General features: G+C 40.8%; 1 protein-coding gene across 1 annotated transcript in view; it reads left to right on the top strand.

The window, feature by feature from the left end:
* Positions 1-25,674, top strand: part of vstm4b (V-set and transmembrane domain containing 4b) — a 30,454-nt gene extending 4,780 nt beyond the window's left edge. The window contains exons 2-8 of the mRNA XM_050060820.1: positions 1,449-1,856; positions 16,506-16,559; positions 16,791-16,898; positions 17,030-17,063; positions 17,169-17,293; positions 19,499-19,563; positions 20,310-25,674. Of these exons, the coding sequence (XP_049916777.1) occupies positions 1,449-1,856; positions 16,506-16,559; positions 16,791-16,898; positions 17,030-17,063; positions 17,169-17,293; positions 19,499-19,563; positions 20,310-20,435 (920 nt within the window). The 3' untranslated portion in view covers positions 20,436-25,674. The remainder of the gene's footprint in view (positions 1-1,448; positions 1,857-16,505; positions 16,560-16,790; positions 16,899-17,029; positions 17,064-17,168; positions 17,294-19,498; positions 19,564-20,309) is intronic.
* Positions 25,675-26,979: the final 1,305 nt, after the last annotated feature.

The following is a 26,979-nucleotide window of genomic DNA, read 5'->3' on the forward strand; positions in this document are numbered from 1 at the left end:
GGTGTATAAATCTAAATTTGCCATTTACATGTCAAAATGACTTGAGCCCAGACAATGAAACACTAAGGACACAGTCACACAAGCTAAGTGAACACTGGCGAATATTCGCCTCCTGTTCACTTCCATTCATTGCGAGCCTGGGGCGAATAGAACATTTGTCTCTGATGGCGAAGCAAATTTACATCTTTGCATTGCATAGAGTTCAACTTTAGTGAACTTGCTACGAAGTCGCAAGAGAGATGCTGCCTGGCTGGCGGTAAGTTGGGAGACAGGCATTAAAAAAAATTAAAAATGTACCAATAATATTGTATTTCGTGGTATTTATTAGCAAGCTAGCTAACATTAGCTACCAAGGTCACTTGCTGTGTGGGTCACATCAATCACTGCCCACATTAATCACAAATATTACCTCATTCGCCTGCCTCATGTGTGACCGTGCCTCAATGCTGTGTTCACATGGAATCAGACAGTAGACAGCAGACGGAAAAACACCTTCTGGACATCACGGGAAAAAACAAGTAGTCCGACAGAATGGCAGGATTGTGAAATGAAACATGCATGATAAAATCTGTTAAATATAATTATTTCATGTTTATTATTTAAATAAATAGAATTTTTCTTGTAATGCCATGTAATTGTCAAGATCACCTGTGTTTTTGCCTTGTGTAGAGGAGCTACGTAACAGCCGGTTGTAAATTCTATCGTGGAAGACAGCAGAAAGTATTTTAACGTTAAATAGCAATAAAGTTACCATTGCTGGTATTTTCGGTCATTGCTCACCTAATTTTACCGTCCTTCTCTCGTCCACTAAAATCATATCCGGTTTGCTCTGTGAACGCAACATAAACAATAGGAAAACAGCTTTTTTGCTGTTCTTTTGGTTTGCAAACAACAAATTTGTGCCATCATCTGGCAGACGGTGGGAATGTTATAGATGTAGTCAGTACTCTCATCATCAGGTTATTTTTCAACCTGAGCAGAGGACCAAAATGCAGAGGGAAAAGATTTCTAAGTCTTTTTTTAGGCAAATTTGTCTACTTAAACAAACTAATGATTTTGGTTTAAATGTGGCTGCTACCATAGTTTCAGTACTTAACTTTACATGATGTTTTTTACAGTGTAGCCAACCATCTGTGCCATGGGCAAAACAATGGACAGACAGGAAACAGCTGAATGTGTTTAAGGAGATGCTTTAACTCTGTCAAAATCAAAGGCTTGCTTTAACCAACATGCAGTCAAAACAAGAGAGGAGCACGACTTCATATGTGTTTTGTTAAGACACGACCTGATTCCACGTCTCTGACATCTTTTTCAGCTTAGAAGAGATTGAATATTATCAAATATGACATAAATAGCAGAGACCATCAGTCATCCAAACAAATCCAGACATCTTGATGCTACATACTGCTCCAAATGGTTCTCAAATAACTTCTTTAAATCTTTTACAGATTTGTGTTTGGCCATCAACGTCACCATCACCCCATCCCCCTTCACAGTGGCCCAGGAGGGTCAAAACATCACTCTTACCTGTGTTGTGTCCCAGCGGCGCCGCAATGCTGCTTTACCAGTGGTGAAATGGACCTTCCTGCCAGAGGGCACAGACCGGCCAGAGGATGAACTCCTCATCGCTCGCGTCAATATGAGGAAGGCCCGTTTCTATGGCAACTACACAAAGAGTTTCCCGTGGCCTAAAATGAAGCTGACGGTGGTGAAGCAGGGGAAGATATTTGACCTGGTAATCTTGAATGTGTCCGAGGGGGACCGGGGGCTCTACATGTGCCGGGTGCAGGAGTTTAAAAAGCACCAGGACCGCTGGAAGGCCTCTTCAAACTGCACCGCCGCCACTGAGCTCAGAGGTGAGGGATGGACTTGTTTAATTTGACCCCGTCCTTTTCCACATTAGACCACCTTAGTGCAGTCAACACTGAAGCCAGGCAAGAAACAGTGGGTACACATTTGTAAAGGTTAAAATATGGTGCTTATAGAGTTTCTTGAAGGGATGCTCCACCCAAAGTCTTTTTAGTATGAAACACTTATAGGCAGGAGAGGCAACTTTAGTTTGTATTTTCCTCCTTCATAGGAGGTTATGGTCAGCTTGGATTTGTGTTAATTATAGGTTTTATGTATGACACAAAATTAAATATTTTACAGAAACCCATTTTCCCACTGCCCATACATATGATCAGTATGTTCCAAACACTCATATTTTGCCAAATGACTAAGCCGGAATAGAGTGGCTCAGACGTGGGTACTCCTAATGTGCATGTGTTATTCAGCCTGGTCTCACTCCCAGTGCGTCACACATTGGGTGGGATGGGAGGTTGATGGGTCCAACAAACACTGGACTTTGACCCAGGGGAGCAGTGTTTGAGACCAATAAACAACAGCATTGGTTACGGCCTTTTTGGCCACGTTTGCGGCACTCAAAACTGCCACATCCAAGATCTTTTCCTAAACTGCTGACCCCTTCTTACTGCTGAACCCGTCTGAGTCTAGCTACGATGCAAAAGGCTCCCCTGGCATCATTTTAGGCTTCTGTCCCATCAGCAAAATATGATGTTTGTTAATTTTGGTATATGCTGTTAAGCAGCTGCTACAGAGTTAATCAGGAATGATTCATAGAACACTCAATCTCTCTCTTTCTCAAATGGGGGTATGGGTACCCCTAAGGGTACTTAGGAGTACTGCAAGCACTTCATAATAGCATGCCCCGGGGCCCCCTGTAACTACCTTACGCCACTTCTTCCAGCCATCGGTTATCAATCATAGCTGATATTTATTTCTTTATTCAAAGTTCTTCAGGAGCTACTTGTTAGCTAGTCATTAATTAACAGCTGGATCCTGATTTGTTGTCATTTTGTTTTGGTCAGTACTCAGAAATGAGTGTTCTTTCTTGCATGTGTTACTAAATGGCTTCAATAACATTAGGACATCCTTTTATGGTTGCCCAATATGCACATTAGACAGAATTATAAACATAAATATCTATTGTGCTCAAGAACTCTTAAGTAGCATGGCCTTGGTTGTGACTCATTAGAATTCTTGTCTGCGAATTGACAAGTATCCAATAGCAAAGCAATGTCTTTGTTTAAAATAAGTGGAGTTCAAACTAAAATTGGGGTCTTGAGCCAAAGACAGTGGGGAACCTCTGGCACAGAGCTGCTCTACTTCACTCTTGGAAGAAGAAACCAGTAGCTGTAGCCCAGTTTCTCACAGAATGACATCACTGCTTTAGATGGTGCAGGGCGGAGACTTGACAGCTATTTCTACAACCACAACAGAAGCAATGACAAATGCTGTTTTGATAATAGTAAGACCGCAAAAAGTTCTCTCAGACGCCAGGTTTGACTGCAGAGATCCTTCACGGCCAGCAGCAGAGAACTGTGACTGCTATTAAGGCGCTCCTGTGAACACATGAATCTGTTTGAGGGTATAGCTGGAGAAAGAGCATGGATGCCCTGTTAACTCTCTCTGCTGGAGTATGACTGATCTGCAGGAGAGGCAAGGGGAGTACAAATTTGTGCTAGCTCTTTCTGACAAATGCCTCCAAATATCAGTTTAAAGCAACCAGGACGATATCCATAGGGCTTGCAGGCCTAAACAGGAGCCCTGAATAAACCCAAATTGTGGTAACAATACACTGAAGGCAGCAGAAAACCTTTTGTCCTGGGGGAGCAGTTCTCCATCTCCAGTAGTAGCATTTTCTCTGACCACAACTGGATGATGTAATCCATCTGGCTGAGGAGGCAGTGCAGTGGGTTCACTGAGCAAAAGCACTGTCCTGCTTTTGATTTGGGAGGGGAAATGTCATTGGTTAGGAGCAAGTCTGGAGATAAAAAGGATCCTCCATCGCAATAAGTTGCGGCTTTGACTGAGTAGATGATCTTGGAGACAGAGCAGAGAGAGTGTGAGGTTTCAGTGCCACCGCTGGCACTTGAGACGTTCACACAACGGAATGGATGACAAATCTACTGGTACCAGATACAGCTCAGAAAACCAGAAAACACACTTTATAAGCTTTGTGATTTTTTCCTCTACGTCTGTCAAGGTTACTGTCTTTGAAAAATATGCAGTTTGCAATGATAATAGGAGCAGATTTACCACATGAAGTCATTTTTTAATCAATGGGTCCTACATTTTAGACAGAGGTACACAAGAGCAGGCTTCTTATTTCTAGCCAGCATGCATCAATTGGCTGACTGACATTAAAACTAGTCGGTAGCAGATTTCATGAGCTGTAGCCACCCAGCAAAATAAGACAGACGTTAGCTTCATGAGTGGGATGAAAACATTATCTCATACTGGACCTCTAGTGTTTCCAGCTTACCAAATTTATGCACTTGAGAGCTACATCATGTATGTATCAAGTGCAACAAGTTGCGGCTTTGACAGAGTACAGTCTCATGTAGATTGTTCTAAAAGACTGAAAGAGCTGCTAACATTAGCTTAAACTTCGATAGCATCCAGGAGGGACTTCCACAAAATGGGGAAATACTACACGTCTGGTGTGCTAGTCGTCTATGTTTGTGTGTGTGTCTGTGTGTGTGTGTGTGTGTGTGTGTGTGTGTGTGTGTGTGGTGGGGGTTCAAACTACTGTAGACCTAGTTATTCAACAATAGCCTCAGAAATAGGGAATGGGAATGTTTTTTCATCAGTAGCGACTTGGCTATTTTGGAAGAATAAGGGTAAGAGTGTTTCCAAAAGAAATGCTGAACTAACACAAAACACAAGTCAGTGAATAACATTGAAAACTCTGAATGTAATATATCAGTTATGCAGTAATATGTGTTTGCATTTAGTTAGCATGAAAATAGCTAGTTTATCTTTTGAATCAGTCACTATGTTTACTTGCCCAAACTTCTTAAGTTTTAGCCCGTATTCTGAAAAAGACAATAATCCTTTGATACAGTTTACAAGTCTAATGAAAATGAAACTTCCACTAATATTCCCATTTATATGAAACCATGCATACTCTGAATAACTTGCCATAACATGTTGTTTATCATGCCAACATATAGAACAGTGGAACTGCTGGAGTTGCTTGTCATTTGATGTTTTGCATCAAAATAGGATTTTTTTCTTCAAATTTTCTACCAGCGGTGGACTTGTTGGACCATGCAAACACAGCCGCCATCTTTCAATCTTTCAACCACCTTCTGGTCGGTGTTGTGATATTTGTGCATACCCAAAAACCTGTCGATATCCAAGTCTTTCGTAATGTTTAAAAGTTGGTGTGTTCCTCCCTCTGACTAGAAATGTGGGCTTTTCTTTTGGGCATCATCTCTACCCCAGCCTTGCAAACTCTTGACTAGTTGGTTTGCGTACAACATCTCTGTGACATCGCACAGAACCGACCGTAAACAGTTGAGACTCATTTTACGAATGTACTTTATACATGTACAAATATTGCAATTAAAACCTGAATAATACCAACAAATAACTTCAAATTTGTAATATTTGGCTCATTTGCCTCTGTTAAGTGCTTCTCTGTATATCGACTTTTGTTTTTCACACTTACCTAAACTTGAACAATTGACATTAGAGAACTGATGAAACAAACAATGACAAATATACACTGGCAGCTACAGACACTTATCCTTCCAAGATGGCGGCACCACTTCGCTACTCCACAGTTGCCATTCCCTCTAATGATTGGTTACTTCTTTAGGTAACATAGGCTAGTTAGCTGAGCAAATTGGCATTTGCATTTTGTGTAAGAGCACATAAACAATCTGTTTAATCTTATTTTACTCTTGGTTTTGGAAAGGCAAGAAAAAAAGACATAATCTTAGCTAATAGACCTGCCACGCCTAGTTACAGCTTCTAATATATGATTTGGCAATCATAACAGTGATGGGCGAAAAAGGAACAAACATCTTATTGAACAACCCTTAGTGTCCGGTATATATACCTGGTTAGCCTGTCAAACGTCTGAGCGCTCATGAATCCCCAACATTTTCTATCTCCCACTCGCTGTTATTGCAGGGTGCTGCTCATGCTGCCTTCTATGGTGAGTCAACGAGAAGCGATTAAATAGGACTAGTCCAGACAGCATGGCTGCTGCAAGCTCTGAATGAGACAATAAGCTGATCTCTCAAAGTGGGACGTCTGCTAAGGTAATGTAACAATGGCACTGAAGAAACAAGAAAGGAGAGATTAAATCAGACTTGAGTCAAGACCTCTGCCAGTGAAGGCCAATGGTGCATTCATGTGCTCCTCTGACAGTGGATCTTCCAACTTCAGTGTGTTCATGAGCTTTAAGTTTTAATGTGGAAATAACATGGATACCACAAAGAGGATGTGTTGAATTTTGCTGCTCAGAGCAAAGGAAACAAATAGGGTGAGCCATGAAATATGATCAGAACTCAAAGAACGACAGATTGTTGGTCAGGGACATTTCTGGAACATCGCATTGTCAAACGTGTGTACTATAACAGAGGATCACTGAGAAACTGACACCATATTATGCAGACTGATCAAAACTTGAAAGGTTTGATATATTTACATGAATCAATTTGAAAGAACCGATTGTGTGAAAAGCATCAGGTGAGTGGTTTAGTGAACTGTCAGTTACTTTGTCTTGTTTCTATGTTGTTAGTGAGTCGGAGTTGGTAGTTCTGGGATGTCCTCTTCTGTGTTTGCTTCTTCTGTTAATGACGTTTTGTTTTTGTGTGAATAGTGATGCAAAAGCTATGACAGATTTTCTTTTATTTACTTGTAACAGACTGAAAATGTCTCACTTTGGGTTTTTTCCAAGAGAAAGAGACACCAAGCATTTAGAGCAGCAAATAGTCAGTGTTGTGTTGCATCAAAGATCAGCAGAAAGCAGTTGGAGAGACATTTATGTGAAACTGCTTCTTTGAGAGTGTCACAAAGTGCATCACAACATTTCATTATTGCAACAATCTAAAGACAATTCATATTATTTAAGCTCATTGCTGTGGTACTGTCAGTGTTCAGCAACACTAGACGTTGCTCACCACATTTTCCATGGAAGCGCTCCTGCAGGCTGTGACTTTCGGGGTGTCCATGGCCAAGTCTGGGCCCGGGCAGACACGCAGTCCCTACCAAGAGCTGTTGACATTGGCCCTGACACGGAGTTTCCCTCCCAAAAGTAGAACAGACGGAGTCCAGAGAGACTCAGCAGAATTGGAACAAGAGATAGTTGTGCTGAGGAAGGTGAGGTTCAAATGTTTGTCTGCAGTGACAGTCTAGTGGGCAGCTGGCTCGTGTCTGGCTCACAACCTTTTGTGGTTGAGGATGTGGAGAGCTATTTTCATCGGAGGAAGCGCCGGTCCATTGTGGTTTCAGAGATATTAATAAAAAAGCCTACAGCGACATTTTTGAATGAATACTGCAATTATGACATGAATGGCAATACATGTAGAAAATAAAACGACATTATTTATTTTTTCATTACACAAACGGAGTGAAAGGAAGCCTAAAATACTGCCCTGTTTTAGCAGGCTGTTGAGAGACTACCTCGAAACGTTTTGCAGCCTCTTGAAATTTGTATATTACATTGCTTATCTATGGATTTAGATTGATTTTCTATTTAAACCGTCAAATTTGATCAAAGGCTAAATGGAAAAATAAAGTATGGCATCACCCAGATGTGCCAGTCACTGACACCCTTCTGTAACATTGCCTATAATGGCATGACAAGATACAAAAACCTTTTGGGGATTTTTGCGGGTGGCGCACTAGGGGAAGTGGCAAGGCATTGATACATGAAAAAAATAGAACAATAAACACTTAATTTTGGGTGGTAATTCAATACATGACATAGTAAATGTAATAACATTACTCAAAATGCTGTTAGTAATGCATTATATTACTTTGATACTACTAAAATATATTGCTGTAATGCATTACTTTCGGAGCATTACTTTTGTAACACGTTAACCCCAACATTGTTGGTCAGTGACATTTCTGTTTCATTGTATTGAGCCACATAGCCTACCTACATAGCAGTGGGATCCTAAATCAATGCATCAAAATTAATATTTTGTCTTGATTAATGTAAGCTTATATGACAAGAGGTGTTTCAACACCATTCTTTCCTTCCCGATGTTGATTCCGATATTCACCTTGCATATCGGCCAATATCGGGTATCAATCCGATAACATTGCGTTGTAAGCCATGACTTAAGTTAAACCCTAAACTGGTGGGACTTTCCAGTGTAAAATATTGCCTAGTTGCTGACATTTTGCTAACAGCTAACATTATACTTGTTGGAGCCACAATGACATTCTTTGTATTTGTTTTGATTCCTCTTTGAATAATGGTGACTTCATGCAGTTTTGTTGTTTGTACATGAGGTGGCGCACAAGAACAGGTAACGCAAGTAATACTGGTAAGGTGCCGGTGATGGGCAGCAGGTGTGTGACAGGGTAAGCAAACAGTTTTTTGACTGTGAAGTGTGGCAGCAGGAATAGTTTGTAGCATGAAAACTAAAATTGATCAGTGGAAACTTGGACACTTAACTGTTGAATGGACTCTTACCTGTGAACCTTACCTTACCAAAGATGAAATTAAATGGGTCACCGCACACAAAGAAACCGGATGAATTGGTAATTTATTGTTGTTGCCCAGAAAACGCGTCTAAAAAGTTCTCCCTGTTCACCCCTTTAGAGCCTTAAATGTAACGTTTTTTATTGAAAGACTCTACAATACTTTTTACCGGTAATAGCTCTTCTCCGCCGCTGGTCTAAAATAGTAGTTGCAAGTGGCTGCGGGCTGCACAGCGCAACTTACTGTGTGGCTTACTGTTTTAGAATGGCGAAGAAGAATTGATTTCCAAAGTTAGTTCTTAAATTACAAGGCATTGGATCAGTGCATCAATTTGCTGGCGCGCCAATACCCAAACCAGCATTTTAAGCAGTATAGGAGGCATTTCCGACACTGGTAACAGTATAGGAGCAACCTTAATGACGACTGGTAATGCACTGATGAGAGGTTTTGTGGGGTTAGTAGCACTAGCTGTCAAATGTGCATGTGTTATAAGTGTCATGGAGAAACTGGCACTGTATTTTGCAAAAAGTATCAAGTCTTTTTGAAATATTTATATATCTGTATTTGATATATACTTGAGATTGATGAAAGCTGGGTCTGAATTTCTTAATCCAAACTCCCATTTCACTCATTAGAATCTGGATCTGAAAATCTGATTCCACATTTAATCCAACCTATGTAGTAAAAGTAATAAAAACTAATCATGTGTGACTCTATACCGAAAAAGTTTATTTCTAATGGTAAGAAATATAATTTAAATTTGGTGAATGGTGTTCTCTTGGAGCAGGAAACATGATACATTTTTGGTTAATTATGGTTGTAAAATCCAGGTAAAAATAAGCTTAAATGTTGAGGGACTTGTGAGAGACTGATTTATAAAAGTAATGGTCAAAATCGAAGTTTCGCAGCCTTAGACATTCTGACTTTAATTTTGTTGCATGAGTTTAGCTCCAAAACTGCTGCATCCTACATTTCCCATAATGCAACTTAATAGCATCAATTATTAGACCCTTCCTGCCTGGTAAATGCTCACATCTTTTAAAGTTTGTATCCCTATTTCTTTATATAGGCTGTTAAAAGGTTGCCCATTTGAATCTATAACGTTCAGGGGAAACAAAATGAACTCAAAAGGAAAATATTCAATTTTGTCACCATTTGAATGATGACTGATGACCGAACACTTTGAAAAACACTATCCAGCATCTGAGTAATTGTCATGGGAGGGCCAAAGCTCCAACAACACTGGAAAACTGCACTATTTTTGCCCAGTGGCCCAGCAGGCAGTGGTATTTCTTCCCAGTATCCACACCAACGGTTGACAGCTATGATAAACATCAGCTTCACATCTGAGGGGTTAAAAACCCCTCTGAGACTGCTGCTCCCACTCCTCACTGCACATGAGATACAGCAGATGACTGAGACTTTGTATGTGTCTTTGTGATGTCAAACTGATGGAATTCCTGTGGTCGGATAACATTAGGTGACCAGGTGTTTCCACAATCACACAAAACTCCCATTACCCTACTTACTACTGCTATAAAAAAAACAAATCCAGAGAGGTCATAGGGTTTGGTAGAAAAGCACAGTGTGGACACAGCCTCCTCTTGGCATAAACAAACCAAACTCCTAGGTATTTCTATACCATGTGGGCGACTGCAAGTTAACAAGGGAGCTTCTAAGAGGACACACGGCACACGGACGTGGCTGGGGTTTAAGTATAGCAAGAACAGGGAACTCTGGGTATTGTATTGGCAAAATCACGAAAAAAAAGTCAGAAATATCGCAGCTCTATGGTCACAAACATCTCCATTGAGTTTTCTTTTAGAGGCCAAGAAAAATAGGCCTGTATTTGTCACCATAATGGAGACACAGTGAACAAATGTACTGAAAGATTCTCTGAGGAAAAGGTGCAAATAGACAACAGGAAGTAAAAGGGTGAATTATTCAAAGCTTTGTTAAGACGTACAACATCGCTGTGTAGTTCCATTCATCTCCAGTTATTTATAATACAGTAAATTAGAGCAGTGACTGACTCAGTAGATGGTGAAGACACAGAGATCATTATTCACTCCAGTCTGTGTCTGTGTATTGATGTTTACAGTGTTGGGTTTGTTGGGGCACAAAAAAGAGCCACAAATCTGAAACACAGTCAGCAAATGAATGCAACCCAGTGGCTCCAATGAACAAAAAGTAGTGTGTGTGTGTGTGTGAATGTTTCCACTGTAGTCCGATGCAGTCTTCAGCTTTTCAAGAGTTGCTTTAAAAAGAAGCCATTTTCTAGATGAGGATAAAGCCAGTTTAATGACATACAGTACAACAGATTTATCCCGTTTCTGATTATTCCAACATGTACAGCTGCCACACTGACAGAGCTACACACAACCAGAGGCAAAAACACCACATAAACGTCATAGATGTTATCGAGATTTATGCTGTGAATAATTGACTGTGAAGGAAGGGCGGGCCTTTCAATTAAATCAGCTGCCATTTCAAACAAGTAGGAGAAAGTCTGTGTATAATTATATTTCAGCCACAAACTGTGCAGCGAGACAGTGTTTGTATTTGCTGTAGTTGTACTATAGATACTATTATCTACAACACACACTGTGGATTTAAGATTTTCATGAGCAATGATGGTAATAGGGAAAAGGGAACATTACAGAAATAGTGTTATCATCTAAAATATGCCTTTAACACAAGCTTTGCATATTACATAAAAGTCAAATGTAGACCGCTGACAAGTTATTGTAACATCACAAGGTCATTGTTGCAAACATCTGCTGCAAGCTAACACTAGAAACTTTAAAGCTTGAACTGATTTTTGCCTGTGATATTCTGAACAAAATATTTGGTTTATGTTAAGAAAACTTAGCTAATGCACAATAAATAGCTTCTGCTGTTGCGGTTGCTGTTCACCGCTCCCTCAGGGGATGGGTCAAATGCAGAGAACAAATTTCACACACTCAGGTGTGTGACAATCAGTGGAACTTTAACTTTAACTGTTAATGTCTAGATAATCTGAGGTTTGAAATGCATGTGTGAAAGGAACTTTGGTTGGGTTGGGTAAGTTTAGGCATAAGTAGTGAGATTGATTAGGTTTAAGTTGAGAATATCAGGGTAGGTAAATCAGAGGCAGAGCAGGGTCATGCCTTCACCATTATAAGAAGGCTAATTAGCCACACGCTTCTGTTTGTGTTCGGAATAACCAGCTGTTGGACAGAGAGGTTTCTAGTCGGACATTTTCTAGGCTAATGGAGCTTTGAAATTATTAGCCGTCGTAATAATGACATGCCACCAATTATTTCTTTCTCCGTTGCTGACTAACAGTATATTTGCTATCAATTCCTCCTTGGAAAGCAAACCAAGCTACGTCTTTTATCATATTATCAGCTCTGTTCGTGTCATTTTGCTCTCTGTTTTTGATTGGTGGCAGTTTTTGAAAGTCCCAAGCATCAAGTTCACTAGATGAGTGAATCTGATATCCTGTGTTTCACCACACATTTGATTTCATCTAAGATTAAGCACAGGCTTTGATTTAGTGCGGTCCTAACCCATTTAAGCTGCAAACCATCTCATATGTACAAGGTCAATATTTGGCAAAAAAACCCCTAATAATCTCCAACCAAATCTTCCACTTTTTTTTTGTCTACCTTGCCTTTAAATGTGATTAAGGCCGGTGTTTTCAAACAGCAGAATGTAGGTCACATATGGTCAGTGTAGGGTTAGTGGTTTCACAGATGGGGACAGAATCCAAAGGTATCTTCACAACAGAGAACAGCCTGAGGACTGTTGGGTCCATAAAAGCCTGTCAACCAACAGTGTAGAGAAAAGGGTTAAGGAAAATATTTCAAGGTGAAAATGTCAAGCACCTGGATTTTTAAAAAATGATAACTGAGTTCCAGTTAACAGCAGAGAGTGATCTTATAGGAACTCTACGGAAAATTCACCTTTTGGGCAAAATGCTAATACGGCTGCTTAGTATGTTTACTTTCCTAAACTGGCATTTAGCTTTTAGCAATCTTATGAGTTTAGTGCAAGCTATATGTGCGACATGGATCTATTAAACTTGGGTACGCCATCTAGTTTGATGTATGCTGACTGTACGATGACAGCACCTACTGAATTGCAGGCTGTTACGTACAATGCGACAGCTTCCCATACTGAGGATGCTCCACGGGTTATTACTTCTCCAACTGTGTCTGTGTGTGTTTGCTAGTTGCTAAGTTGCTCACCTCTTTCTTTATGTGATCATTGTAAGAGCTGGAGGACACATCATACAAGGCTTCTGCTGCCACAACTCCACAAGGTTTTCCTGTTTGCTGGAATCCCACACATTTCCTTTAGCGCGTTTTGCCTCCATGGCGAGCTGCTATCCATCTGCTTGTTTGGATATAGCGCCTGTGTGTCGTTTCATGCTGCATTTCTGTTGGTAGGTTAGTAGACGTAGGTCCTAACTTTGATCACAAGACCGTGACAATGGCCATACTTGAACCTCTCTCACTGTGCGGCGTGGGACTACCGTTTTAAAGCCATAACCAAAGATATCACCACGTTTCTTTCAAGTTGGTTATCTTTCATCTGGGACAGCCCAAAATCACACAGTGTATACTGGGCTTATCACAGTGCTCTGGGAACTGGTGAAAGAAACTGTTTGCAGTCGGCTGTTTGGTAGAAGGGTTATTGCTGGTGGTGAAATTTAGTTTTTAAGTTATAGTAAATATCCTACTGCTTAATGTGATCTTTGACATTTTTTAATTCATGCTTAGGTTGTTCCACACAGCTTTGTGCCACTGGCTGTGAATCTAATTTAATCCCTGCTGAAAGAGATTCGACTGGGAGGTCGTCCTAAGTGTTCAATAATCTTTTGGTGTGCATCCACTGTTTTATGTGTCTATTTCCCCTGAACCAACAGAAAATACCCCTTCCTCCTTCTATTCAGCAACGGATGAAGGAAATTATGTTGATTTAGTGCACATTTACTTTAATACTGCTGCAGAAATTCAATTCCAAAAGGAACAGATTTTTAAAAAAAAATGTGAAAATACATGCAGGGAGGATCCATGTCATAGTGTCTGCTGTAGAGATAGTTTTTTAATCCTCTGAAGCCTGCTTGTAGACAGTCAGTCAGTCAGTCAGTCAGCACGCAGCACAGCCAGTCTGCCTGTGGGAAAGTCTCCAGCCGGCGTGGCGAGCCTGCCTGTCGTCAGCTGCTGGTGGTTTGGGGTATTTCAAGATACCCTGGTGGGTGTCACTTCACGAGCTTCCTACCACCAGCTCAGCAAGAGTACAGCGGTGTTAAGACTACTGTGGTCAGATAGGGTGGAGAAATGAGTGAGTGTGTGGGGTGAGATTTCAGGTTGAGTATGGGAAACATATTTTCTCAGATATTTGGGACCCGAGCAGCACATAGCTGGGATTCTCATTACACAGATTAGAGCTGCATTCACATGCCATTGATTCCCCATTGGTGCTCATATTTGATTTTGGGGGTGTAGCAGTTATCTTCTCTATGCTGGGATGTCCAGTAAGTCATACCTATATCAGATATGGTGATGCTAAAAAGACTAATTCAGAATCATTTTAATGAGTATCTCTTCGTTCTTATTTTGGTGTGCACTTTTAAGTTTGTATGAACAGACTGTTTGCTGAATCCCTCCCTCAAACACTGATCATCCAGTCAGTGCTTAGCAACTGTAATTAAGTATGGTCGGACTGTCAAGCAGTTTAATATTTTTTCTTATGACACTGTAATTATAGTGCTAATTTACTTAAATACAAAAACAATTCTGCTCCTTTATGTCGATGACTTATAGGGATCATTAACTGAGCATGCTAACTTTACTGCTGTAAACTTTAGTCTGCTCTGCACCACAACTGAGTTATCAAATATCATATTCTGTGTGTAGCCATCAAATGTATATTTAAGATCTTTTGCAGCATTTTAACCTCTTTTTTGCCACCTAGGACATTAAAAAGTCAACCAGAGGTGTTCGTAGAGTTAGCAATAACTAAATAGTTAGCTACATGTCACAAAAATCTGCCAGCAACAGTCAATTAAACTGGCCACATCAGTGGCAGCTAACTTAAAATAAAAAGTCAGTGTTAGTCTTCCTTTGTCTCGAGTCAAGGACCCATTGTTATGGGGTGTCCCCGAATTTGCCAACACATTCTCACTCCGACCTCGTCACATATTGGCGTTTTGGTCATGGACTTTCCACGTCCACATGTGATGTGCAAGGTACCCTGGGTGTGTAGGTTGTTGACGTTCTGGGACACTGTGTCAAGTTCTCTTCTTTCAAGATACACTTCCATCATCACAGGAAATTTGCCGTTTCTATACAGTCTCTTTCATAATCACACTACGTCAGTACAACAATGTAAATTTATGTTTTTTTTCCTTCAACAACAAACACACATGGTTGGGTTTAGGAAAAAAGGTTTTGGCTTAAGAATCTTAGGGGACGCAAACACCACTATCTCAGGTCAAAGTCTGTGTTTGTTGGACCCATCCACCACCCCTCCTGCCAGCACCCATTCAAACTTTCGCCGCCTTAACTTTCGTCCTTGTCCCGCCAAGTTCCCCTCTGACACCGCTGGGTGCCAATAAACAATAACAGCAACTGTCCGCGTATCATGCTGACGTTAAAGGACGCCTTTTCCGTTGGTTTCTGACGCCGCAAGTCACTGCCCAAGCGTTGGATTTCAACGACTTCCTAGTAAGACTGGGTTCAATTTGCATTTCATAGGATAGCAAAGGCTTGACCCATCCTGTTCTCCCTCTTAATGGCTAGTAGTTGTTGGCTAGTACTCATTTCCTTCATTGGTTGGATTGGTTAGGTTTTGGCAAGAGGTGTAAGATTGATTAGGGTAAGAATGTCAGGGTAAGCCAGTCAGAGGCAGAGTAGGGCAGGTCATGGATTCGCTATCCTAGGAAATGCAAATTTGCCCCCTGGTAGCCCAGTTGTTCGGACTACTTCTCACATGCAACGTACATGGTTTGATTCCTGGTAGAGGACCTTTACCTCGTGCCATACCTCTCTCACATTGTTTTCTGTTCTCCCTCAATACTGACTATAAAATAAAAGCAAAAAGGTGTAGCAACATAACTGTTATGGGCACGGCTTCACTTTTGAGGTGAAGAGAGAAGAGAGTTGGTCGGACAGTTCTATAGAGCAAATCCAAATATTTATAAGTTTCAAAAGTTAATGTCATCTCGAAAAGTAAAGGTCTTGTCAAATTTGTTGAAACTTTTAAAGAAAATCTTGAATAGTTTCTCTTGATTTGCTCTGACTTGTATGTATGTACACAAATTCTGTTTTATTTATTTTGCTGTGCATTGGCTGCCGCCTGTTCTGATTTGTTAATGTTATTTTTTGTTGTCTGCCCCTTATACCCCGGGGAGGGGTCAAAAGGAATAAATGAAATGAAATGAAATGAAATGAAAAAGTTGATTATATGTGTCTTGTTGTTCTCTATTGTCTCAGGCAGAACCAGTAAATTTGACTTCCTGCCGTTTCAAACTTGAAATGTTCTACTGCTTGTGCCTGTGAAACAAATGGACAGGGATCTGAATGTTCCTTGCAGCATTTTGTTATCCATGTTGTTGATGTCCCAAAAAGAAAAAAAAAGTCTAAGGTGGTACATCCAGCCACTTAATCGGCACAGGTTACTTTGTTTTACCACAACAGTTTATTATAATGCTGAGAGAGAGGTTATCGGTCGGAGCATGGGTGGATGTGAGGTAAATGTTTACTATGATGCATAACTCTTAACCAAATGTTTGCATTAATTCATCCAGCAAAGGTTAAGGCTGATCCCTCTGGACAGTGATTCAGAAACGGGATCAGGGAGGGAGGAGGCCGACCTCAGCTCGTTGTCTTCCTACAATTAGCTGTATTTAAACTCCAGCCAGCGTGTAATCAGGCGGCAGGGAGGCCACAGTGATGACTACGGACTTTACATGCTCTCTTCTCTTTCTTTCTCCGTGTAGTGCACGTCCTACCGGCCACCAAGGCCAAAGAAAGCCTGTGGAGCTTGTTTGAAGGTAAATCGTCATATTTTTAGTGTGTTTGAGTGTGTGTGTGTGTGTGTGTGTGTTTGTGGTGAACTGGCACTGTATCGTCCTTGGCAGGCAAAAATAGCCCAACCCAAAGGATATAGTGCAGTGCCTTAAATAGCTCTGCAAAACATGTACTTCTTTTTTTCCTTAAGATTTTTGTGTACAGTGAAGAATAAGCCTGAGGCTGATGTGTGTGTACATATTTCTGTGTTTCAGATGTGTACCTGTGTGCAGTGCTGATCTGCTCAGTGGGTTTGCTGTGTATGTGCATGTTCACAGTGACAGTAACCTGTCAGTACATACAGAGGAAGCAGAGGTTAAAAGGTTAGCAGCAACATCATATCCTGTTTCTATTATTTTCTCCATGTTTTCTCTCTACAACTCCTCTCCTAAAGTATAATACCTATTGTCTCCACATCTGTTATTATGTTTCTAAGTGTATCATATCTCTGCAGATAATTACCACTTGGTCAAAAGCCCACAGAACAGGTAAGATTTTAGGACGACACAGCCTCCAACAATAGCCACAAAAGCTAACAAACATTCAGATGTTCTCAACTGCACTGAACCTCTGGTAATCTGATCTCAATCCAGCTCAGGAGAAACAGTCACCAGTGTGGTCAGTGTGTCTCCTGCTCTGCCTAAGAAGGAGAGGAGGTACAGGAAGAAAAGGAGCAGAGACTACCAAGAGGAGATACCACCAGAGATACCGGCAAAAGGTAAATAAGAGTCCCTGGGTGCATTCAAACCTACAGTTTTGTCATAGGTAGCTCATTTATTGCACATCTACTTACTCTTACTCTTGGTTTATTTTGTTCTGCTTGGCTTTCCCAACATGAACATGCCCGCATTTGAGGTCAACATCAACCACTTTCACATGTAAACTTCAGAGTTATGTTGTAACGTGGAATGCCATGTATCTTTTTTCACTGAAAGCAAAAAATGTTTTGAAAGTTATTTTGAGTTCAGCACCGTCCCAATGATCATCATGATGTGGTAGAGCTCCCAAATCCTTAAATTTCCTCCCAACTCACTGCTGATGTTTTGAAAGGGAAATACTGCTGTTTGGAAAGTTTAAAATATCTTAGGGCTGACCCTGTTGAATGTTGCTGTTTGGTGCAACTGATACTGATACTGCAGCTGTTTGAAGCGGTATTAGTTGTTGGGTTTTTTGGCCACTCAGGGGAAAGCAGCTGCCAGTATCTTGCAATATCACAACCATCTTGACAGGTTTGCATTACTGGTGGCTCGCATTTGTGTGCAAACCACCAGTGGTTTCGACCAATCAGCATCCAATGAGGAGCTACTGGTAGCTACAGGCGTGGTTTAGGTGTGTGTGACAACACGAAAAGGCAACTGTTAGAACAACAATGGCAGCTCCTGAAGAAGTTAGCGCGGACGCTTGATAACATCAGTTATATCAGAACTAGAGAGTGTTTCTTTATTGAAAGAAGAGCAAAGGGGGCGTCAGTGGCTTAGTGGATAGAGCAGGCGTCCCATGCACAAGGCTGTTGCCGCAGCAGCCCGGGTTCAAATCCACCCTGTGGCCCCCTGCTGCATGTCATCCCACCTCCCTCCACCCCCCTCACACTTGGGTGTCCTGTCCATTAAAGGCAAAATGCCCTGAAAGAATGGCACTTAAGTCTTTTCTCAGTGGAAGAGATGTTTTCGATCTTCTCCCTGACTGGCCAGCAGTAGGCGATGATCATTATGGTGAATGTGTTAACAAACATTTCCTGCTTACACATCCAGTCTACACCAAGCAACATTAAAATTTATTGGCATCCAAAGCTAACGAATGTGGGTTTAATCAGTACAAAAATGGTTAAATGTCAAACCGTTTGGACTGTTGCCAGGCAACCAGCGGACATCCAGGAACTGAATAAATTGTCCGCCACATACCACCAAGCTAGCTGTTCTTCCCTGTTTCCAGTAATCATGCTAAGCTAAGCTAAGCTAAGCTAATGGCTGGTGGCTTTCGCTTACTGTATTCACAAAAGGGGTGTTAATTTTTGAATGTAACTTTCAGGAAGAAAGAGAATATGTGTGTATTTCTGAAAATGACAAACTTTTCCTTAAAATTGTAAGAAATTAAACTAAAACATGACACTAAAACGATGTTGGGTGATAATTATGCTGAATTCCATTTACCTCGGAGTGAGAGGTCGGAGCTGGGAATGACATCAAATCCAAGTTGATCGCGTTCCAGTAGCCAGTAACAAGTTGGTGTGGTTATCAGGGTGTGGTTAGCAGAACTAGATCTAGCTAGGTGAGCCATTGTTAGCAATACCAGCTGATAATACGTTATGCTGTATGTTGCAACATAAAATAAAATAACAGCATGTCCACAGATAGAAGTTGGACAGGACTGTGGGTATGACTGTTTATGTGAGACACAAAGAAGACAGAAGTGCTAATAAACAAATATTACTACAGCTTTGGCTACTGTTGATGTTTGAAGCAGCCATCTTGGATTTTGAGATTGGGTTGGTGAGGTTCCTCCCACTTCCAGTAGAAATATCTGACTGGGAGTGGACAGAGCAAATGGAATGCACCATTATTTGTGTGTTTATCACTGGAGGTGACCCCTCTCACATAGCTATTTGATCCATTGTTAATATGAAAATACAGACCAATGCAGCTTCAAGCCAAAGAGGTGAATCATTCTTGTGCATTATTCAAGGCTCCACTCAAAAGACCAGTTACTTTAGAAGCAGGATTGAATTTTAAATATAAGAATCACTAAAGGCCTTGAAACATTTCCTATTATACTGGTATTAGTGTCTGTCTAAACACTCTGTGCATGTCAAGTTTGTGGTTATGAAGAAGAGGTCTGGTTCTTGTTGGACACATAAATATATACATTAATTATATTTGCTAAACACATTACTGTAAAACCATTGACTTTTGTTTTGTCCTTGCAGCTCCCATTGGAGACAAAACACGGAAACCCAAACTTTTAAAACCACAACCAAGGAAAGTAGTGTTGGTGAGTTCTATGCATGCTCTTTAATACATTGTTTACCTTAATCATTGCTGCCAAATAATCAGGAATCTACCCAGTTATTGTTTTCTCCTGTTTTTACCCTTGTTTTACCTACATGTATATATGTGGCATATATCACTTTGGTACAAAACACTTGCATTTTGCCTAAAACCTACCGTACCAAGCAAAGCATTCATAATGACATGCTATTGTTGTTATGTGCCAAATATAATGGAGAGCACCCAGCATGAGACAGGAATGCCTGTAATCAAAAGTACCAGAAAATGTCATAAAACGTGCCACATAACCCAAGTTTAATTTGGTTTAAACTGTCACTGGAATGAAGTGACTCTGTGGCACCAAATGCGGCAAGAGATAATTGAATTTTGGCAACCTCAAACCAAGAATCCTGTAAGGTGACGTCTGCACACAACCTGCACACATTGACCAAACCAACGCTGTAAAGCAGAGGGAACCAAGGAGAGAAGAAAACGTCAAACTTTATGGAGTCTAGTTTTCTTTGTATAAAGTATCATTTAGCATTCAGTTTTAATTCAGTTTAAAAGATTTCTGGTTTCATATACTGACAGAAATCTCAAGTTTAAGATTAATGATGAGTTCTACATAAAAATCTCTCAACCTCGCAGATCATTTTCTAACCACTGATACCACTTTCCTCCCTTGCCACCTCCTGCTCCCCCTCTCCACCATCATGATTTCCCTCTACCCTCTTTCTCCTCCATCTCCAGCCAAAGATAGTGGAGGAGAATCTGACCTACGCAGAGCTGGATCTGGTGAAGCCTATTCCGGAAACCAAGGCCTCGTGTAGCGGCACTGTGTACGCTCAGATACTGTTTGGGGAGCAGCAGCTATGAGAGAAACGCACACACACCACTAATAACTGTGCCTTATGTAAAAAGTATTGTCTATTTATACGCTGTATTAAGGGCAAAATGTGTAATGTCTCACAATTATGACTTCATTGTACATATGATTTTATGTTCTTTGATATAACTTCCCTTTAATGAGACCAAGATGCAAAAGGTATACTGGAGTATTTCATGTTGATTTTTTTTCTTTTGCACCATGTTTGAATCCTGTGTAGCTTAAACTGGGAACACAATAGAAAACTATGATGCTGACTGAGACCAGATTTGTCCTAAATGACAGTCAGAGTGGGATTTACAGGTTAATCTGAGCGTTTACATTGAACAGGTTTCATTCAGTATTTGAAACTCAATATCATCACCTGCAAATAAGAACAATGCAGCTATTTCATAATGGTTTATTTCAAATAGACAATTAGACATTTTAGGGAATGCTCATTCGTTTCCTTCAAAGAGTTAGATGAGGCAGTTGGTATCACTCCCATGTCTGTACGTCAAGAATGGAGCGAGAACAAAGAGTGGAAGCATAGACAAGCATAGAAATATCCTGGATACAGACGTTGCCATCTTGTGCTTTTGGAGCTAGAGTCTGCCCAGTAGCTCAGCTACTTCCCACCCATACACCCATTTGACCCAATAGCGAGCGGCACCTTTAATTGCGGGCACACCAACCGACACATACAGCTGTCAATCATGTCACCACACCCCCTTTTTATAGCATCAAATAACTAATTAAAACCAGACTTTTCAGAAAAGTGTACACTTGAACATACGTTAGCATGGTAAGAACTACCTATAATGTAGAAAACATCTTTGGGAAAAAATAATTTGACAAGTAATGTTACTTCAATTTTTCATGTCCCATCTGTCAGCATGAGGGGTTTTTGAGCTATACTGCAGCCAGCCACCAGGGGGCAATCGTAATATTTTGGCTTCACTTTATACAGCAGGGAGGCAGCCGGGCTTTGAAGACAATTTTTGTAGTGGCCAAACAGTGGAATTGCAATATCTGAAGCCTAAAAATACTTTTTCCCCATTAACTTACATTGTGAGACAGATTTCTGTAGACAGGAGTTTCACAACCCACTTGAAATGACTTATTACACTATTGGGATTTAATCCACTGGTCCAATACCATCGGGAAAGCCCCGAAGAGCCACACAATTGAATCATTTAATCTCTATACAAGTTAGCAGAGTGCTAAACCAGCTCGGGTGGCTGAAGTCTCTGGTGCGCCTGCTTTATGGGCCGCACAATGTGAAAGCAGCGCCGATCATCCAGGTGATTTCATAGGTGTTAGTTGAACCATTTAGGCTTCATGTGCCACTGAGCAACTTTCATAGGCAAGAATGGGGCCCAATGCTGTATCCAGGTCTCTTTATACATCCATGATACACAGTCACTGACTGTGAAAACAGCTAGCCTGGCTCTAGCTGGCTAGCTAACTAGCTAATAAAGCTAGGTTAAATTAGGCCTATGTGCTGTAACTGTTTCTCACCAGCGTCTCCTGGCTGTTGAAAAATGAAAAAAATATGCACGTAACTCCCTGTAAAACCACAGATTTTTGTATTTGTGTATGGATAAGACAAAATAGATATAATTAATTAGTGAGCTTTAGTGTATTTTTAAACTTGCTGTTAACCCCCTGATCTGGCGTTTGGGACTTTCCCAAGCTAAGCTAATAGCTTCATACTTCATGTACAGACCCATGAGAGGTAACAATCATCTCATCCAAGCTATTTACCAAAATGTTGAACTATTCCTTTAAAATTATAACTACGTATTATTTTAGATAGTTGCATTTTAATACATTAAAAACATGAAGGCTTTTTATGTAAGCAGAAATTGCAATGCTATACTAGTTCCTATGAGATCCTTAACTCTATGTTATTTCTTAAGTCTGTTGCTTAAACTCACTGACACAGTGAATTGTGGGAAATCCCAGCTAGGGTAAACAGATTTATGAAGGAGGGACGGAGTAAATTCAAGACATCCGTTGTTACGGATGTAAACTAATGCATTTTCAAATGTGATTTACTTCTAGTGTGTTCCCAATGTTATCTGCCTCACCACATCTGTGTTTAGTGTGTTTCTGTGTGTCAGACTGTAGTTTATCATGACCACAACTCCACAGAGTTGATATTAAAATAGCGATTAGCCCCCGGACCTCCCCTCACGGGCAAGTATGTGAGACCATGCGAGCCCTTTCATCTGGTGCCAACATCAACTTAACAGGCTGTTAGCGACACACACATGAACATATACAAAGGTGGAGTAACATGTAGGCTTAACACCCTCGTAGACCCACTCACACAAAGGCACATACTGTAAATCCAAAAAACTGAAAACAACTGTGACACCTGATCTACAAACAGAGACAAACTAAGGCCTGTGTTTGGACTGGTTCACATTAACAAAGTCTTAGTTTACTCCAAATCTTAAGGTGATTTTGTTGTTTGAGATGAGATAAGAGCCAGAAGCCATATCAGCTCTACTCCCACATACCTTGGTACGGTCTCCTTGCTTTCTCACTTTCCGTGAATCTGAGTGTGAAAGTGCTTAGGCTTCTTTTTCCATCTAATGATCCTCTGGATTCAGGCATGGAAAAGCAAAGGAGAGTTTTTTAAACAGTGAACTTGAAACCCAGACACAAAGGCACCGGATCCCTCCCTTCCCCCAAGACTTTCACTATCTTATGTGGAGTTATCCATGCAGATGGAGCCCCACACAAATACGAGTCTCAATCTCTGCTCCAGCCCAGTTGCCAGAGGAAAATGTTGGCAGTGTACATTTCTGCAAACCACAAATACATTACATTTGTACATTTTATACTTATCATATCAGTGTTTGTAGAGTGATGTAATATAAGCTGACTTTGTCACCAGGTGGTGGAGGGAATGGTGGATGATGTGTCACCTAGGCCTATGCCAAACTGCAGACTACTACAGACCACTTTTTGAGACCAAAAAAAACCCCAAACAGCTGTGATTTAGTGAATCATGGCTGTGTTTCCAGCATCTTTGTAGGGACCATATGTGGGTGTTTTGTAGCAACTCCTTGCTGTTTTTCCAGCAACTTTTTAGGCATGAAAAATTGTTATTTTACAAAGACATTGTTGCTTTTCCCCCCAAGACTGCGGACAAAAAGTAGTTGTTTTTTTACTAAGACAGCTCTGCCTCACCTCCCATGATAGTAGCCCAAAAAGTGATTGCTTTTTTACCGAGACGTCGCCACTTTTCCTGCTGGAATCAAGCTCCTCAAACGGAGTACTTCAAGCCGAACATGATCTTTTCCTAACCATACCCACGTGGTTTTTGTGACTAACTAGGCTGACCAAACGTCCTCTTTTGCCCGGACATGTCCACTTTTCACGTCCCGTCCGGGGCGTCCGGGGCGTCCGGGGTTTTTTTTATAAACTGATGATAATGTCCGGTTTTCCGTGTGTTTGTGTGTGTGTGTTACAGTGCGGCACAGGCCGCATATTTCTGTCCAAACCTGAACCGAGCCCGACATTATTTAATGACCAAAGCACTGAGTTTGTGTCACACAGTGGTTACAGGCTATTTAACAGGCTGGGCGTGCGCCGTGGGTGCTCAGTTTGAGACGGGAGCGGGCGGCGGGAGGTCCAAGGCTTCCAGCGAGGGGAGAGGGAGAAATATAACAAAATAAGATAAAATACAAGAAACCTGTCTTCCTCTTTTATTTTATTTTCAGCGTTTAATCAAGGCGGTGGCGGGCGGCTGGAGGTCCGAGACTTCCAGCGGGGAGAGAGGTAGAAACAAACAGCCAACGTGTGTCTGTGTGTGTTATGTTCAGGTGTTGTCACGTAAATAACAGTGCCCAAGCAATAAACAGGACAGACAATAGGATTTTATTTATTTTTACACTACATTTTCACTGAAAGCTGACCGAATCCGACCCGAGCCCGAATACAATTTATAGCTACATTTTTGACCAAACCCGGCCCGACCCGTCGGGTACCGTCGGGCTCGGATCGCCACACTCTAGTGTGTGTATGTGTCCCCTATTGGGGCCTATCTGAATTTCTGTCTTTGAGAGATATTATTTTGTAATATAACTGAATTTTCTATCCATACATATAAATTTTAAATATATTAAAATTATAAGGCATCTTTGAGTAAACTAGACTATGTAAAGTAGACTATGTCGTGTCCTCTTTTTTGGAAATCAAAATATGGTCACCCTAGACTAAACCTAACACATGTTAACCACAGTGTTGTTGAAATGTAAAGTTTCAACGTATCCACGACATTATAACGTACAAATATAACGTATCTATGGTTTGCATATACTGTCAATGCCAACATTTTATCTGGCAATTGGGTTGTTAGCCCCCTTTTCGTCGTGTGTGTTAGCTAAACCAGCTACGTATCTGGTAACCAGTAGTTAGAAAGTATTTAGGCACTTGAGTTAAATGATTTGACTTTTATGTAAAACATTTAAGAGTGAACTTATACGTGGTATTTGATTTTTAGTTTTGCAGCAACTTTATGAGTATCTGTGTAGCAACCGTGGTTAGCTAGCTAACAGCTGATGACATTTATTGGATTGCTGTGACAAAAGGGTCAGTCTACAGTCACAAAAAGACAGAAGTCTGCTTAAAATTGTCAAGAAAGCCAAATTGTTTGTTGTATTCTCAATCAACAGTTGTTGCACAGAAGTTGATTTCCAATACGCCAGCCAGGAGACACTCAAAAAACCCCACCAAATACAGTACAGGACAAAGATTTCTAGCCATCACCACAACTTTATAACCCATTTTTACAGCAGGCTGGTGGTTGTGGACTTTGACATTCTGTTTCCCTGCCTAATACATTTTAATTCAAACCACTATCGACCTCCATTTGTCACCAGTCCAATTTTCCATTGTTGTTCCCTCTTGTATTATTCATTTGCACAGTGTGTATTATCCATGTATGAAATGACTGAAAGTGACCTTTCAGTAGTGGGCAGAAGTGTCTTAAAAATGCCCTGAGACTGTGAAATGTAAAGTTTCTTCCAGACCACATTGTCCTTAATGGGAATCCACTAACTAGAACCATGTGTGTGAATTGTGCCTCTCCCTCTCTCCTCTCCCTCTCCCTGCCCACCACTGACCTCTGCATTCATCAGCATTCCAGCATTTCCTCTCTTGTTCATTTTGTACATTTCATCTGTACAGTAGTGTGTATCAGTAAGTGAAATAAATATAAAAGCTGATGTAAGCATATGCTGCCACAGAAGTGTTGTTAACCATGCTAGTGGTGTCGCTCTGGCGATGTTCTGTCTGTCTGTCCTGACTGAAATATCTCCACAGCAATTGGGTGCGTTTCCATAATACTTAATAGAGACATTAATGCCTCCCCACAGGATAACGCCCTCAGATTTTGGTGATCTCCTGACTTTTCCTTGAGCGTCACCAGGAGGTCAAAATGTGTCACTTGTCCTGTGAAATATCTAAAAATTCCAACTCCTCTGACTTTTTCAATGTTCTCTCAGGATGTATAGAGACTTTTCATCTAGAGCCAGGTCAAATTTATGATTTTGCCAAAACTTCGCTTCAAAACTAAAGACTACCATCTGTCTCAGCTGTACTTAGCAAATGTTAGCATGCTAATATGCTAAAGCAGTAAGCAGCTCTGTCCTAAAGGGAAACAAATCTTGTTATGTTTGTCACATGTATCCCAATAAATATGGAGACATTAAGCCAACCAATAACTTAAAGAGGGTATCTTGTCTGTTCCACAGTTAGCAGTTTAGCAGGGAATATCTCCCCCAACTAAATCTGAAAATCTTCAAGCCTGATGACCTGGTGCAGGACATACTATTCAAGTTTAGGTACCATACCATTGTTACAATGGCCCAAAATTTTGAGGTCCCATTTGTCCAAAAAATGCCCCATTGGATTGAAAGCCCATTTCCCCAACTGCCTGTTATTCCAGAAACAAACGCCCATTGCTCCTATATGTTCCATTTCTCTGAAAATACATACAGGTTTTTACCAACCCTTCAAAGTATTTCTCAGTGGCACTTGAGCCACTGATCGCGAATGTTTTGGGGCATTTCTCAGCTGCGTTTGTGCCACCAAATGTGGGTGTTTTAAGCCAAAACATGATCTTTTCTTAACAATAACCAAGCAGTATTTGTACCTGAATCTAACCACGCAATCACCACAAGACTGTTGCAACATATTTGTGGATTACAGAATTGTACAATGCAAAAATGTTTCTGATGATTGGGTTGTCTAACCACAGGTAGTGTGCATTTTCAACAAATTGTTTTGTCTGAAGTCTTGTTTTGGCAAAACAGGACTTAAGAGCAATCGGCATTTGTTTTTGTGATAAAAGGCTGTCGGAGAAATGGGCTTTCAGTTGAATGGGACATTTTTTCGGACTTCGGATTTTTGGGTCATCAGAACAATTGGCAGTCCTTCAAGTTTCATAGCGATTAAGCCACAAGAAAATTAGCAGTGCTCTCTCCTATCTGCTTGGCGCAGAAGATCACAGCTTCCATCAGGTAATTAATGACATAA

This window comes from Epinephelus moara, chromosome 13, assembly GCF_006386435.1.
Source record: "Epinephelus moara isolate mb chromosome 13, YSFRI_EMoa_1.0, whole genome shotgun sequence".
Classification (NCBI taxonomy): Eukaryota; Metazoa; Chordata; class Actinopteri; order Perciformes; family Serranidae; genus Epinephelus; species Epinephelus moara.